Consider the following 15617-nt stretch of genomic DNA (forward strand, 5'->3'; position numbering starts at 1 on the left):
TGGACACTAGAGAGAATGCAGCTTTAACACATGAAGCTTTGACTTCCACATCCTCTTTTTGGGGATGTTTATTTATTTAACTTTGATTGTTCCTTATTTACTCATAAACATTGAATGTTACACATACATATTTCTACTTCTCAGGGTCTTTAATACTACATTTTTCAAACGCAGCTCTACAAGACAAGTCATTAATTAATCTTTAATTAATTAGGTAATAGTAAAGGACTCATTTTAGTTGATTTTGTGCCTTCGTGGTGCAAATCAAATAATCCTGTTCATTTTGGGACAGTTGCCTAATTCGCCCAGTCGGTAATCCAGACCTGCAAGTACCTGAAGTTGGAATGTTTACGTATTCTTAAAAGCAGATATCTAGTCATTTAAATCATTTGGCAACATAAGAAGTTTGTCTTATTTTGTTGAATAAACAAAATGTTTTTGTAGGAAAATATTTGCAGCACAAAAAACAGTCTATAAAGTGAGTTATGTCCTGCTCCTCTTCTTGTTCTCATTTACTTTTTGCTGTGAGCTTTATAGCTTCACATCCTCTCTGCACTGCGTCCTCCATATTATCCGTTGTAGGAGGAAGAAGCATCAACATCCATCCCGGTGACCTTTCTCCTGTTTCTGCAGCATCAAACCCAACTAGCCTCCACTTTACTGCTGCCTATAAACCCGTCACCACCAGCACCAGCACCATGACATACCGTCCTCCTCCCTCTGCTCTGTCTCCTAAACCTTCAACAAAACACGTCTCTGACACGACTTATCTCACCAGAACATATACCTACTCCTAAACACTTTTATCATTATCTCAGTTTTATCTTACAAATACACTTTCAGAGCACAGATCATATCATGCAAAAGCTTCTATGAACTAATCTCATTATAACGCACCACTCTGGTCTGTAATGGTTTAGCCACATCTGTGACATTAAAACACAGAGTTATCATGCTTCAGATGCATCACTCTGTATACTAGAGAGTTGCATTAACGCTGACCTTTCTCTGTAATCAGGCTGTTCAAATGTAAAGCATTTAATCTGCAGCAGCTCTGATTACATTATAGAGACGGAGCAGCAACACATGTGGCACAATGTTTGTTTTATCATTCATGTGAATATTAGCAGATCACTGAGGTATAATATACAATATTATATATTTATGTTGTGAAGCTGGAGGATTCTAGAGTTTAAATAGTATAATTTTATATTAATAACACAGGTGTCTTCTATTATTATTAATAATATTATTATTATTATTATAACACTCTCTGTTCACAGAAATATATAGTTTGTTTAAAGTTTATTTAGGTTTTTGTTTGAAATAAGAAGAATCCACTTGTTTACATTGAACTTTAACTTAACTATCAAAATAATAGAATACAAATATAATATAATAAAATATAAGGCTCTATTATATAATTATATATTTATTTTGTGAAGCTGGAGGAATCTAGAGTTTAATATTAATAGTATACTTTTATATTAATATGGAGCAAAGTGGGGACAGGTTTCTTCTATTGTTATTATTATTATTATTATTATTATTATTATAACACTGTTTATTTACAGTGAACTTTAACTTACATATATTTACATAATTATCAAAATAATAAATAAGGCTCTATCATATAATTATAAAATAGAGAGGTTACTTCCCCCTCACCGGACGCGGTGTTACCGGATGAAGTGACTCACCCTCTCCCCACGATGAGCCGCAGTGTCTCGAGGTTCCCGTGGTAAGAGGCCCACAGAGTCGGTGTCATCCCGTCCTCGTCCGGTGCATTCAGCTCCTTCCGCGTGGCCTCCTTCAGCGCGTCCAGGTACCCGTCCCGGGCCGCCCGGTGGTACCGGTCGTCCATGGCTATAAGCCCCGGCTCACTCACTCTCGGTTCGGTTCCATGGAGGTTCTGTGGAGGGTGTCCGGACGGACGGACGGACCGACCGGGCTGCAAGAGTGGAGACGAACACGCGGCGTGCTGATTGTCAGGTAGGGGCGGGGCTATGACGATGAGACCCGCCCCCTTTTATAGTGTAGGCCAATAGAAAAATAATATAAAATTAAATGAAAAAAGTATATAAATAAATAAAACTGTTTTTAAAAACTTGAAAATAAAATAAGATTTAAATAAGATTTAAAAAAAAGTAGACTCTGCTGTAATAGTGGTTTACAGAATTATACTGTAAAGTACAATCACATTTAAGTTGTTTTTCTCTGAAACACCATAACAGTAAAGGTAAACATGTGAAACAATAACGATATTAAAGTCTAACAGAAAGTGACTCTGACATCATCGAGCATCACTGATTGATATGTTTATGACTCAGATCAGTCTGATGAGATAAAGTCATGCATGATGCAGAGGCAGATGTCATGTCAGCTACACTTATTAAAAACTAAACAAATGAAGTGATTTACATCGTGGTGCTCTGTGGGCTGCAACTTTGCATCATCTTTGGGTCAACTGACATTTACCTAAAGCAACGTTTAAAGGGTCAGTTCTCTCAAATTACCAAAAATAAAGAAATACATTTTATTGCTTGAGGTATATTTATCTAAAAAGGTACATTTAAAAAAACAAATGTGTTTTCAGAAAGATCGTCCTCAAGGATCCTCAAATAATCCTCAGAACTCAACGATTATAATGGAACTAGTGTCAAACAAAGAAATGTTCGCTGCTAATAGATTTTCAAACAACAAATGTAAATGAGTGGAAGTCAACAGACAAACATTCAAAATGTAAACACAGCAGCATGGTTTGCATCAGCAGATGTCATTCTAAATAAATACACTAAAACATGCAAAACTTCTGTATACACAGTTTCAGCTCTTCATTATTATTATTATTATTATTGTTATTGTGACAGTTGAGTGTTATTACTCGTATATTTGGTGGCGCAAAGGTCGGATTAATATTAGTATAATTGTACATTATTATTGATATTATGATTATATAAGTTATGCTCTTTTATTTATGTATTTTTTTATGCACACACTTTTTCCCCACTGTTCCACTGATTTTCATTCATTTCTGTGTGTTTGTAAAATAAATATAAATGATTTGTTACATTAGTGCAGTTCATGTGCAGATTGAAATGAAACGTCTGCACTTCAACTTTCACCAAAAATAATGCAGACTTGATGGATTTTAATACTCAAGCATGTTTTATGAGTCGACAGAATAGAAACCAGTGCCGGCCTGAAACACAACATTACAAAAATCAAAGCAACATAAAATACACTAAATTTGTTTTAAATGGGCTCAAACATCCAAAACCTGAATGATCCTTTAAATGTGAGACTGAAACTGAGTTGAAGCCGGTTATCAGCTGAACTATTAGCAGCTACTTGAATCACAGCGGTGATAAGAGGGACGTACATTTAGAAGTCACTTCCTGGAGCCGATTTTAAGCAAACAGGGACAAGACCTGGACCAGAGCCCAGCTGATAAACCCTTTCAAAGTAAAATGGAGCCGCAGCGAGAGTGGACTTTACTATCCCACTCAGGAAAAGTGCTTTCAGTCAGTCTGAATGTTCTGTGAAAGATGAACTAGAATGTTGAATATTGAACTGGACAAATACATTTAAAGCTCATTTAAAGAAACGGTTCATTAGGACCAGCTCTGTCAGAACATAACTGCACCTTAATGTCCTCAATCTGTCCCTGCTGGGCTTCCCCCTGTCCGTCCGCTGTCGCCTGTCTGTCCGTCTTGTAATTACCAATCTTATATTCTGGTTTTTAAGTGGGACTTTATAACATCTACAGATGAAAAACTAATTTACAGAGAGAATTTATTAATGTCCAATGTCCTTGTCAAATAAACAAAAGACCTCACTGACAGATCAATATATATATCTAGATATATTTATAGATTAAAGGAGATTCTGCTGAGGTCATCTGGGTCCATGAACTTTGTTGAAGTGGCAGAGCAGGTGAAACAAAGGTCAATGTAAGCAAACATGATACCTGTTGGTTTCCCTGAGAAAGGTGTGTCGGTATATTTATGCACTGGATCGTGGCCACACCTGTAGGTGTGTGGAGGCGGATCAGAATGAGAACTTGCACCTTTATGACACAAGCCTCCACATGTTGAGCTGCAGGGTTCCGCGTAAAGTTGTGAGAGAAAACCCTGAAGACTGAATGGAAACGAGACGGAGGAGGATTTAAAGAGTTTTAGAAGAAATCAAAAAATATGAATCCAGATCCTGGAGTCACAGAGGCCGATTCCTCCCCGGGGACAACACCCGGAAGTGTCGAACCAGTTCACAGCTCAGACCATCAGATCCAGGACCCGGAGCTGGATCCGGGGTCGGTTTGGGCCCCCAGCGGGAGGCGTCTGATCTCCGGTCTGATGGGTCTGAACGTGGTGCTGCTGGGAGTGGCGCTGGTGGCCGGCCAGGCCTTCAACCCCGAGGGCCTGAAGCACCAGGAGCCCCAGGTGTTCATGCTGCTGCTCATGGGGGTCAGTTTGATCTGGATGCTGTGGTACCTGCTGTGGGCCAGGAAGCAGCCCGGCATCTGCCCACATAAAGACCACCACGCCGGGGGACTCGCCGTCACCGGTGAGCTCCTGTGTTTTCTGACTACGAAGAGTTTTGGACCGTGTACTGATGTACTTCCTCTCCTCTGGTCCAGTGGTCCTCATGCTGTTCGCCGCCTTCAGCCTGCTGCTGTGTGTCTTCAGGGTCGGGTATTTGATCAGCATGAGGGAGTGCAAACCTGCTGCTACGGTGCTCGCTCCGTTCATCGAGGCGTCTTTTCTCGCACTGCAGGTAACGAGATTTATGTTCTTTACTTTATGGAACAAGAGCAAGAAAACAGAAGGAAGACGTTGAGCAACATTTGATGATGCTTGAACTCTTGTGAAGCTTTTATTAAACTGGTCGGTCTCAACATGTAGGAATAAGTGGACCAAGGCTGCTATAAGAGGAGACAAAGAACTTTGAGAAGAAATGGAAACTGCAGTTATTTGATGATGCAGTTGCACAAAAATAGAAAAAAACATAACTGGTCACAAGATCTACATTTATAAGGAGGAATGTGAAAAAGGTAGATTTATCATTTTAGATCTACTTTGATTAACACAAAAATACAAAATTACAAAGACAAAAAGCAGATGTTAAATTGTCTAGAAGAATAAGAGCTTCTAAAGCAGAATCACAAGCAAACAAACGTCCCTTAAAATAATCTTTTAAATGCCTTAATAAGCCCATAATCTCTACAATCACTTCTTCAACTGAACTAAAGATCTGTGCAACATCATAACTCACTTACCAGAGCCCTCAACTGCATCTCATGGTCTTCATCGGTGGGTGGAATTGGCTCAGGTGTCGTCATGTTTACAAATTGTTGAATTTAATGCTTAAAATTTCATTAATAATTTGCAAAATTGAGGACAGATGGCTTCAATAAACCTTCATTAACTAAAACTATATCAGTTAATAACGTGAGAGCTGGCAGGCGAGTTATATTTAAAGTTTATTAGATGTAAAATCAGCACTTCTGTTCATAACCCCAAAAATAAAAGAGCTTTGACTCCAACACGTTTAGGCTCATTATTTGTCTCTGTTGCACTAATTTCAACCTTTTTTCTGCAGCATTTAGACATTACATTATAAAATACATGAATCTTTAAATTCAACTCAGAAATGGGCGTGGGCGATTGTGGCTAAGTGGATAGCAGGGCCGTCTTTCAATCAGAGGGTCGGCGGTTCGAGCTCCGCTAGTCGCATGTCGATGTGTCCTTGAGCAAGACACTTAACCCCAAAATTGCTCCCGTAGCTGTGCCTACGGTGTAGAAATGTGATACTCTGAATTGTAAGTTGCTTTGGATAAAAGCGTCTGCTAAATGACTGTAATGTAAATGCTCTTATTGAATAACTGTTTACTTTTCTTCTGCAGTCGTATTTACTGTGGGCTCACTCCAAAGACTGCATCCACAGACACAAGATCATCACCAGGTGCATCTTACACATCTTTAATACATGTTCCACATATGAACATATTGTCATTTATAGCTTCCGCTGTGTGTAATTTAACTGTTTGTTGTGTTTCATGTGTGTATTTGGGCTGCAGGTCCGGGTTGATGCTGATCCTGTCAGCTGACCTGCTGCTGTGGCTGAACGCGGTGACCGAGGACTCGATCCACGAGGAGATCGAGTTAGAAAAAGAAGACGGGCTCGATTTCAGCAACACAAACTCCTCTGAAGCACAAAACTCTGATGTAGTAGGTAATCAATTCACCAAAAGTTACCATTAGATAATGCGTTATTTGCATATTCAAACATAGCATTTCAGAAAACTTATAATACAATAAATAATAGTCTTAATGTCAGTAATGAACTGGTGAAGTTTCACGGTGATATCTACTCGTTATTTTGTTTCCTGCCTCCAGGAATCATGAACTCGACCTTCTGTCAGTGCGCTGCGAGTGCAGCCTGCCTCACCTTCAGGAAAGGCTTCGAGATCCTTTACCCCTTCAACATGGAGTTCAACCTGATGGCCGGCTGCATGGTCTACGTGATGTGGAAGAACGTGGGCCGCCGGATGAGTCCGGGTCACGGCCACCACGCCACCCAGAAGCTGACCCTCCGCATCGTGTACCAAGGCGGCGTCGTGTACGGCCTCGTGTTCGGCGCCCTGGCGCTCGTGGCGGGAGTGGCCGTCTTCATCCTCTACCAGGTCTGGGTGAGCCGGCAGCGGCTTCGCACCACCGCCTTCCTCGTCTTCTACGGCTACCATTTGGCAGTCATGCCCGTCATGTCCCTGTGCTGCCTGGTGGGGATGCTGGTCCACAGGCTGGAGAGGAGGGCGAGCGAGGCGGGACACAACCCGACCCGTAGCCTGGACGTGACGCTCCTGGTGGCGGCGGCTCTGGGCCAGCTCGCCCTGTCTTACTTCTCCCTGGTGGCGGCCCTGGCGGTGGGGACCAGCGGGCCCCTGGGGAACCTGGACCTGTCCTACTCCCTCCTCAGCCTCCTGGAGCTCATCCTCCAGAACATCTTCATCATCGAGGGCCTCCACAGGCACCCGAGCCTGCTCGCCAAGAAGAAAGAGAGGCAGCGGAGCAGCATATTCAAGGTACCTGCAGGTCACGTGGATGTTTTTATAAACTGGAGCAAGAAGTCAGTCATTAAAAAGGTTTTTATGTGTGTGAATGATAAACTGCCCCACAGCTTAAGAAAAAGGTTGCAGTCCCAATACAAGAAGAGAGGAAGACGAATATTTCACTGCTGGATGGGAACGCGCCAGCTGCTGCCATAGAGCATGATGGGAAAAACCCCTGGACCAAAAGAGCGATACAAGAAATCTGTGCTTTCCTCATCCTGTCTAACGTCATGGTAATATCCTGTGTTTATTATGCGATTCATGCAGCAATACAAGCTTCTTTCTGCACTCGTAATCCGCCCATGTTCCCTCTTACTGCAGCTGTGGGTCATCCCTGCGTTCGGAGTCCATCCTCAGTTTGAGAACGGACTCGGGAAACAGTTCTTCGGCTTCTCGGCTTGGTTTGTTCTGGTGAACTTGGGTCAGCCGCTCAGCGTCTTCTACAGGATGCACTCAGTGGGAGCTTTAATGGAGCTGCTCATCTCTGCGTGACTGTTAAAGTAGATGATATGAAAAATGTTTGGGGGGGAAAAACATAAATGATTTGGTTTATACAGTGTGAGGAGATTCCTCTGAGGCTGTTTGTTACAATGAGGCGTCAACCTCCGGTTCTAAAAGGTGAAGCTTCGTGTGTTAAAGCTGCGTTCTCTCTAGTGTCCACCAGGGGGCGACTCCTCTGGTTGTATAGAAGTCTATGAGAAAATGACTCTACTTCTCTCTTGATTTATTACCTCAGTAAACATTGTAAACATGAGTTTATGGTCTCAATCTCTAGTTTCAAGTCTTCTTCAATACAGCATGATGTTCATTTAGTACATTATGGTCCATTTAGAGTCAAACAGACCATAAAGCAGGGGATGCTTTAGGGAGTTGTCCATGTTTTTGTTTTACAACTTTAACCCTTTCAGTTTGTTTTCATTTCATGAAAGTTAATTGTAACATTTTGGTAGCCTAAAAATGTTTTATTCAAATATTCATTCCTTCTCGTGTCACTTCTGGTCGAATATCCAAGATGGTTACGGACAAAAACCAAGATGGGCTCGGCCATGATGCCGATCTCGAGGCTTCAAAACTGTGGTCCACAAACCAACGGGTGAAGTCATGGAGACCACGTCCACTTATATATTTTAGTGGTACAGCATACAATAATATTTGTTAAATGCAGTTTGTCTGTTTCCTGTTGCTTCTGTGCACAAAGCAACAGAGAAATGTATTTCACAGTTTGGTGAATAAATTAATGTTCAATAAACATCACTTCATTTCATGATTATGTCAAATTTAATGACCATTTGGCATTGCTCATAATACAGGCTGTATGTGATGCACAGTAGTAAGTGCTTTGACACATTTAGACATTTGTTTTTGTCTGAACCCTGACAGTTGTCAGGATGAATCAAGTACAAGATCTTTCGCTGCTTGTTTTCTTTAAATAAACACCAGAAAACGGTGAAATGTTCCTCCGGTCACAGTTCAGTGAAGAAGAAAAAAACAGCAGATGATGTTGTTGAGTTTGTGAGGAGAACAAAGTGAACCGGACACCTTCAACAGCCGCTCTAAATCCTCTGGATCTCAAAGAGCCGGATGTCCGTGTCGTACCAGATTGGAGGATCCACGTTGCTACGGCAAGAGAGGACCAGTTTGAAAATACATCTATCAGACTGCTTTTAGTTTCCGTAATATAACACGTAAAATAAACCGGTTGCTGGTGCTCGGTGTGTTTACCGTAAGTAGATGACGCCCCACATGTAGGTGCGGAACCACATGGCCGTGCCGGCGTTGGCCTGGTACTTCCTGATGAGGATGGGATGAGGGACGGGCAGCAGGCCGACGAGCGTGCCGTGCTGAAGGAACTTCAGGATTTCTGACTCGTCTGTCAAACCCCTGAGGACAACAACAACAACAACAACAGTTAATCTGAATGAATAAAGCTGCACAAATCAATATTATCTTAAAGTTACTGTGAGGAACTTCTAACTGGTTCTGAACCAGACTCAGTGTAGTCCTGGTCCTCTATCTGACCTCCATCAGTAAAGAGACCATCAGAGAGAAGATGGTCTGTTTCTATAGAGTATTCTTGATGCTCGTCATCGGAGCCACCAGGTCGGATTCTGGTGAAACCAGATGAACTCATGCAGGTTCACCAGAAACTCCTTCAGCTCAGACTCCAGCAGAGACCGGTCCAGCGTGGACAGACCCAGATCCTCCAGCAGAGACCGGTCCACCGTGGACAGACCCAGATCCTCCTGCAGAGACCGGTCCTCCAGCTTCTCCTCTCTGAGCCAACACCGACACCACGCTGCTGGAGACCCAGGACGTATTGCTGGACCCACTAGAGGGAAGGGAGGCAACGGGAGAACCAGAACCAGGACTGAGAGGGGCAGACTGTCAGAGCCTGCTGCAGTAAAATGAGAGGTTTTCTAACGAGAGTCTGGTGCTCAGAAAAACTACAGCTTTAGTCCACAGGGACCAACAGAACCACCATGATATTAAAAGTTCCTCATAGTGGTCTTGTTTACTTATGAATGTCATATAGAGGCATCAGTATTAGCCGGAGACTGTTTCATAACCAGTTAATAGTTCCTCACAGTAACATTATATTATCTGTGGTCACAAGACCAAAGGAAACTGTAATCTACCATTTACCCCTGAACAAAGATGTTTGGAATAAAAGAATAAAAGATGCATCACTTCTTACTTGTCGATGCAAATCTTCTCCACCTGAGGGACCAGCACTTGTAACAGCCGCATGATGGTCTGTAGAGGGAGTTTGGCTTTCCATGACAACACCTGAGAACACGAGCAGCACGATGGAGGAGCGACCAAGAGATGAGGAGTAAATACAGAAGGGAGGATAAAAAGACTTCTACTCACCCAGTCTGTCTTGGCGCTCCAGGCTGCCGATGACGACACGCTCGAGAACCGACCCCTCGCCGCCTCTGACTCTGTGTGGAAGACCTTTCAAAATAAAAGCATGTGGGAGTCACTTTACCTGCAGACAGAAGCAGAGAGTGAGACAGGCGTGAGGGCCGTCTTACCTCGTGGTCTCTCTCTGAGTTGGACTCCGTGTCGCTGGCTGCAGCCGCAGCGCTGCAGTCGGCAGGCGTCTGTGGGGAGTCAGGGTGGGACACAGTGACCATGGTGCCGTCCACGCTCACCTGGGACTTCTCCGTTATCTTATCGAGTACTACCGGAACGCAAGAGAAGACTTCTTTTTATGTTGCAGGGAAGAATTTGTCATGAAAACCGCTGCCTCATGCAGACTTGAGAGGTGGCTCTGATAAGGTTGTACATTACAGCTGTAGCTAACAGATGTCTAAAATACATTATAAACATAATTATAATCTACTATAGCTCTGTATAATCATAAGCACTCTATTCATAAATACTTATAATGCTTTCTAACAAGAATAAAAATACATTATAAAGCGTTTTATAATGACTTATAAGCATCATAATACTTCATAATTGCTGGTCACTCACTGACTCATAATTCTCACAGTTGTAATAAATTATAATCTTTTATCATGAATTATAATCATTGTTCTAATTAAAGTAATTCAAGTGAAAACAATATTAATAAATGTATGCAAGAACACAAAACATTTTAAAATACATTTTTATTTTACTTAAATCAAACAACATCAAAACGCCTCCGTTCATGCTCGCTCAGTCGAAGCAGATCTTTAGTGTATGCAGACTGGTACCTGGAGTGGCCTCTAAACTGGCTTTAAGTGTTCCGGGCTCAGCAGGACCTGCAGGTCTGGAGCTGTCCCTGGACTCCGTCTCCGTAGAGTTGCTCCTAGAAATCCCAGACTTCTTCTTCCTCTGCAGCGCACTCTGAACGGACGCCGCGTCGGACGGCAGGTTGGCCAGCTGGTGGAAGACGTTACGCTTCCTGATGATGGCGTACACCAGGTTGCAGTTACCTGTGAGGGGAGATTTCAGTTGGACCGGCACCATCACAGGTGTTTATTTTGACTTCACCTCGTCTCGTGTTTCTCACCATCGAACTGATACTGGATGATGTTGTTGAAGACCTCCAGCAGGAAGAAGACAAGGTGGTGGTTCTGTGGGGAGGAGAAGAGGAACCAGGGCGTGGAGAAGGCCTCCAGCAGGTGGAGCAGCTTGTTGGCCGCCAGCATGGACAGGCTCTTCAGATAAGGAGAGACTGTTGGAGGACAGGAGGCTTTAAAAACACTTATTTAACCACAAGGGGGCGACGTTGCATCTTGCAACTGACGTTGAATCAGTAATCTCTTTTAAAACACTTCGTAAAAAACATTTTTACAGACTGTTTTTTATGCGACGTCGTCGCTTTTCTGTTTTATTTGCTGATTTTACTAAATGTTTTACATTTCATTTGATTTGTTTCTTAGTTTATTTTGATCGCATCGACTGTCTCACTGAGCTTTCTGTTACTGTTTTCATCGCCTTGCTTTTGCTGCTTTGTCTGTCAAAGCACATTGTAAACTTTTAAATGTGTGACACTCACTGTTCACTATTATCGTGAGCAGGCAGTCAAACAGAGGCTGCAGCCGCTGGTTTCCACAGGTGATGATCTTGTGGAAGATCTTAAACATAAAAGGAATATTTAGAGTTATGGATTCATTCACAGAATATAAGAAAATACAGGGGGGGGGGGGGGATATTAACAGGAAATATCAGAACAACATCAGAAGTCCACTCATTCTTTCAGGTTTTTTAAGAAAGAATCTAAAATATAAATGTCACGTCACCAACACGAGCAGGTCGGCGTGGGTTCCCGTGAAGACGGGGATGTCCATTGGGACACGGAGAGCGTATGGTTTGTTCAGACGAACGCCAAAGTTTCTCTCTCCGCTCAGCAGCAGGAGGATGAACACACCGATGTGCATGAGGCCCACACGAGCTGCAGATGCACAGACAAAAAACATGCTTTTGTGTTAGTTAACGTCTCAATGTGCAGTGCACAAAACAGGATTATAATCAATCCGCTATGACTCACACTGATCTGCTCGGGCATCGTTCAGGCTGAAGAGGATGGGAACCAGCACGTCCAACACGTCGCTGCTCTTCAGCACGAAGAACAGGAACTTCTAAAAACACACAAAAACACAAACTTAATAAGCATTTATTTGAGTTTATAGAATATAAACATGGTTTGTTTTACTGGACAGTTCAGCCCAAAATAAAAAATAAAAATAACCTGTTGTGCTATTTATCAATCTAGATTGTTTGGTGTGATTTGCTGAGAGTTGGAGATATCCACTCGGCTTGTGATGCTAAATGTTAGCACGTTTAGCTTCTGCTAACCTCCACGACCATCACTGCTAAGCTACAGCAGAATGTTGCTAACAGACTAAACTATAAAGAGATGGAGAGATGACTTTTCTGTACTATTGCTTGTAGCTTCGTGGTTTCATAGAGTTTTTATTCATAGATAAACCGAGCTCGACACCTTGTTGAAGTCACAGAACTTCCAGAAGAGGATCAGCAGCTCCTGGTGGAACTGGATCTTCTTGGCGGAATGAGGCAGGTAAGTCTGGACCAGAGGGTTGTTCATCAGCCGAGCCAGACCTTTCAGGATGAAGCTCAAGTCCTGACAAACAAAACACAACACACACTTTAACGTCTGACAGTATCATCCTGTATTCAACGCTGAATAGTTTCGCTTTATTTCACCTCTTCTCTGTGTATCCTGGAGAGATAATTCACAAAGAGGTTATTAGGTCCAGCTGGCTGAAAAATAGACAAGAGAGGATTTTAAAATGCAGAATAAGCGTCTGTGATTTCATTATAATAATAATAATAATAATGAACTCCCTCTCACCTCTTGCTCCTCCACGGCGGAGGAGTCCAGGGCCTGGAGGGCGGCGCTGGCGGCCGACCCGCCCTCGTGCTCCAGGGTGACGATAAGGATCTGGACCGCCTGCTCCACCAGCTGCTCCCGGTGGTCGGAGAACAGCAGGTGGTTGTACGGGATGCCGTAGCCGACGGGGTCATAGGCGCACACCACGTTGAGCAGGGAGGTGAACAGAGGCAGCGCGTGTCTGGCAGGAGAAAGAGGAAAGGAGTGGTCACGCATGGACGGTTAACTGAGTTGTGTTCAGAGGGGAGGGGGTCATATCTTAACAGTGTAGGTTAATGCAGAGCAGAGGGAACAATTTTCCACTGGGGACTTATTTATTCTTATTTTTGTCGCCCTCTTTTTATTTTATTTTAACATTGTCCTCTCACTGTCCAGCCACCACAGTCCTGAAAAGACAACTTAATTTTGCGGTTAATATTTATATTTACAGTTAATATTCTCCTAATAAACTAGATGACCGACTCATGGTGGTAAGCCTCCGCCAACCAGTCAAGTTGCAGTTTACATCCATGTCTGTCCAAAATATCATCACTTCATCATTTTGTTTGGCCAAAAAAAAATGCATTTTGTGAGATCACAGTGAACTTTGACCACCAAAATCGAATCATGTCATGCTCGAGTTCAGGTGGACTTTTATGCAAAATTTGGGAAAATTCCCTCCAGGTGTTCATGAGATATGGAGGACGGACGGACACCTACACCCGCCACCAGCATGGAGGCATAAAAATGATGATAAAACACAGAGCTCTTTGTAGTAAAAGATGCAAATACAATGTCATGTTTCAGGAAGCATCTCCAAAGGAAGCCACAGTAAAGATGATTCTGGGGACACATGTTCGTGTTACCTGTTCTCTGAGGAGCAGAAGAAGGACACCCAGGGATTGAGGTTCCTCTTCTCAGAGGACGGAGGGAGGTACATGGCCTCAGACAGACAGGTGAGCAGCAACTTCAGCAGCTCCGTCCTGAACAAACAGGAAGACAGGACGGACCGAGGTTACCAGAAAAGTTACTACATATCACACACAGTTAGCTTCTACTAAAGTCAACTTCTCAGAGCTCTCTGGGGGACAAACTGTATAACCGGTGCTTATCTTTAAAGCGCATCTTTGGCATTTGTTGTTATGTAGCCAGCCAACATATCTGCAATAAGCTGATGTCACTCAGTCCATTTGTGAGTCTAGCTCAGGAAAATCTCCGGTTCTGAAAAGTGAAGCTGATGCTTTGTCTCTTAAAGCTGCATTCTCTCTAGTGTCCACCAGGGGGCGACTCCTCTGGTTGGAGAGAGAGAGAGAGAGAGAGAGAGAGAGAGAGAGATAGATAGATAGATAGATAGATAGATAGATAGATAGATATATCTATATCTATAGATATATAGATATAGATATATAATTAATTAATGATAAAGCAGCTACATGATGGCAAACTGGTCATCTGTTCTGCCGTGATCGCTCACTTTTCTACCAAATTCCATTAAAAAATGAAATGAAATTAAAAAAACAAATCCCACTAACAAGACAAACTGACACACAAACAGTAAAAGCAGAGTAATTTCTTCGACCTTCACCTTCAAGCCTCACCTGTTGAGGTCGTGGATGTAGTTGAGAGGAGGCGAATGAGCGAAGCCGACCCCGGCCTCCCAGATGTACTCACAGCTGTCTATGGACCGGATGTCCTCCAGCGAGTCCTGCAGCAGATAAACGATAAAGACATGATGTCATGGGGACGACTGAGCGGTGCCGGTGGCTGTTTGTGGTCCACGCTGTTTGGACCAATACTTGATTAATCGTATTAAGTCATCGAAGCCCTGAACCCTTAGTCTGATATTCTATACTTATAAATTGTATATTTCTGGACTATTTTCTGACATTTTATAGATTCATCAAAAACAGAATAACAGAATAATCAATGACGGAAATGTAACAAAATCTGTAATTAGCTTATTTTATATATATATATATATATATATATAGTGAAGAAATTGTCTTAAGGCACCTGATGCATTTCACTGAAGGACAAAACTTTAAGAACAAAAATGTCATCGGCCAAAACAAACAAAGGTATTTAAATGTAATATTTAACACAGTTAATCTTGATGAACAGACTTCTTATTCAGCAGTTGGAGACACATTGATTTATTCTTAAGTTACATTAATGTGAGCGTCTAACGGAGACATGTTCACACCTCCTTCCACCATGTGATTCAACGAGTGGACTAAGCTGACAGTATCTGCATGCGACACCTCAGCACCGATAACTACAGCGTCATGAATAGACCTGACGAGGTGCTGCCATTGTTCTTCATAAGTGAACTGACAGCAAAGGGCACCGTGCCACACAAAACCACACAAACCCAGGAGGCATTCATTCGCTGAAGTCTCCAGTACATTAGGTTTCTCTTGGGCCTGGTTGGAACCCACTGGGTAAACTTTGGTTTTTTAATGTCAGTGTTACATAAATTGAGTTTTATAAACTTAGTTCAAGAACAGGGACCACGCCCCGAACACAGATCATTTCCTCCTACACAAAGTATTTAAGCACAACGAATCTGTTCACTTCCTCTTCGAATCAGTTTTCCCATCCCCCCCCCCCCCCCCCCCCCCCCCCTTTTTTTTCTTTTTTTTTTTTTCTCTCTCTCTCTCTCTCTCTCTCTCTCTCTCT

General features: G+C 42.7%; 3 protein-coding genes across 3 annotated transcripts in view; 1 reads left to right on the top strand and 2 right to left on the bottom strand.

Moving 5' to 3' along the window:
• Positions 1 to 1987, bottom strand: part of ush1gb (Usher syndrome 1Gb (autosomal recessive)) — a 5226-nt gene extending 3239 nt beyond the window's left edge. Inside the window, exon 1 of the mRNA XM_031842394.1 lies at positions 1701 to 1987. Coding sequence (XP_031698254.1) covers positions 1701 to 1864 — 164 coding nt within the window. The 5' untranslated portion in view covers positions 1865 to 1987. The remainder of the gene's footprint in view (positions 1 to 1700) is intronic.
• Positions 1988 to 3611: 1624 nt separating this feature from the next.
• Positions 3612 to 7771, top strand: LOC116380469 (proton channel OTOP3-like). Its single transcript, XM_031842385.1, has 7 exons — positions 3612 to 4566; positions 4640 to 4776; positions 5906 to 5964; positions 6080 to 6234; positions 6399 to 7084; positions 7180 to 7344; positions 7433 to 7771. Exons 1-7 carry the CDS (start codon positions 4197 to 4199, stop codon positions 7601 to 7603), a joined length of 1743 nt encoding a protein of 580 aa, XP_031698245.1. The 5' UTR covers positions 3612 to 4196; the 3' UTR covers positions 7604 to 7771.
• Positions 7772 to 8096: 325 nt separating this feature from the next.
• The window catches only part of hid1b (HID1 domain containing b), a 12525-nt gene continuing 5004 nt past the window's right edge, over positions 8097 to 15617 (bottom strand). The window contains exons 5-19 of the mRNA XM_031842915.1: positions 14537 to 14643; positions 13805 to 13921; positions 12921 to 13140; positions 12773 to 12829; positions 12549 to 12689; positions 12096 to 12186; positions 11848 to 11999; positions 11604 to 11682; positions 11115 to 11279; positions 10816 to 11037; positions 10147 to 10295; positions 9983 to 10066; positions 9807 to 9898; positions 8834 to 8992; positions 8097 to 8728 (exon numbers count right to left, since the gene is read on the bottom strand). Coding sequence (XP_031698775.1) covers positions 8665 to 8728; positions 8834 to 8992; positions 9807 to 9898; positions 9983 to 10066; positions 10147 to 10295; positions 10816 to 11037; positions 11115 to 11279; positions 11604 to 11682; positions 11848 to 11999; positions 12096 to 12186; positions 12549 to 12689; positions 12773 to 12829; positions 12921 to 13140; positions 13805 to 13921; positions 14537 to 14643 — 1899 coding nt within the window. The 3' untranslated portion in view covers positions 8097 to 8664. The remainder of the gene's footprint in view (positions 8729 to 8833; positions 8993 to 9806; positions 9899 to 9982; positions 10067 to 10146; positions 10296 to 10815; positions 11038 to 11114; positions 11280 to 11603; positions 11683 to 11847; positions 12000 to 12095; positions 12187 to 12548; positions 12690 to 12772; positions 12830 to 12920; positions 13141 to 13804; positions 13922 to 14536; positions 14644 to 15617) is intronic.

Source organism: Anarrhichthys ocellatus, unplaced genomic scaffold (genome assembly GCF_004355925.1).
Source record: "Anarrhichthys ocellatus isolate YVR2014 unplaced genomic scaffold, GSC_Weel_1.0 scaffold4, whole genome shotgun sequence".
In the NCBI taxonomy this organism is placed as follows: Eukaryota; Metazoa; Chordata; class Actinopteri; order Perciformes; family Anarhichadidae; genus Anarrhichthys; species Anarrhichthys ocellatus.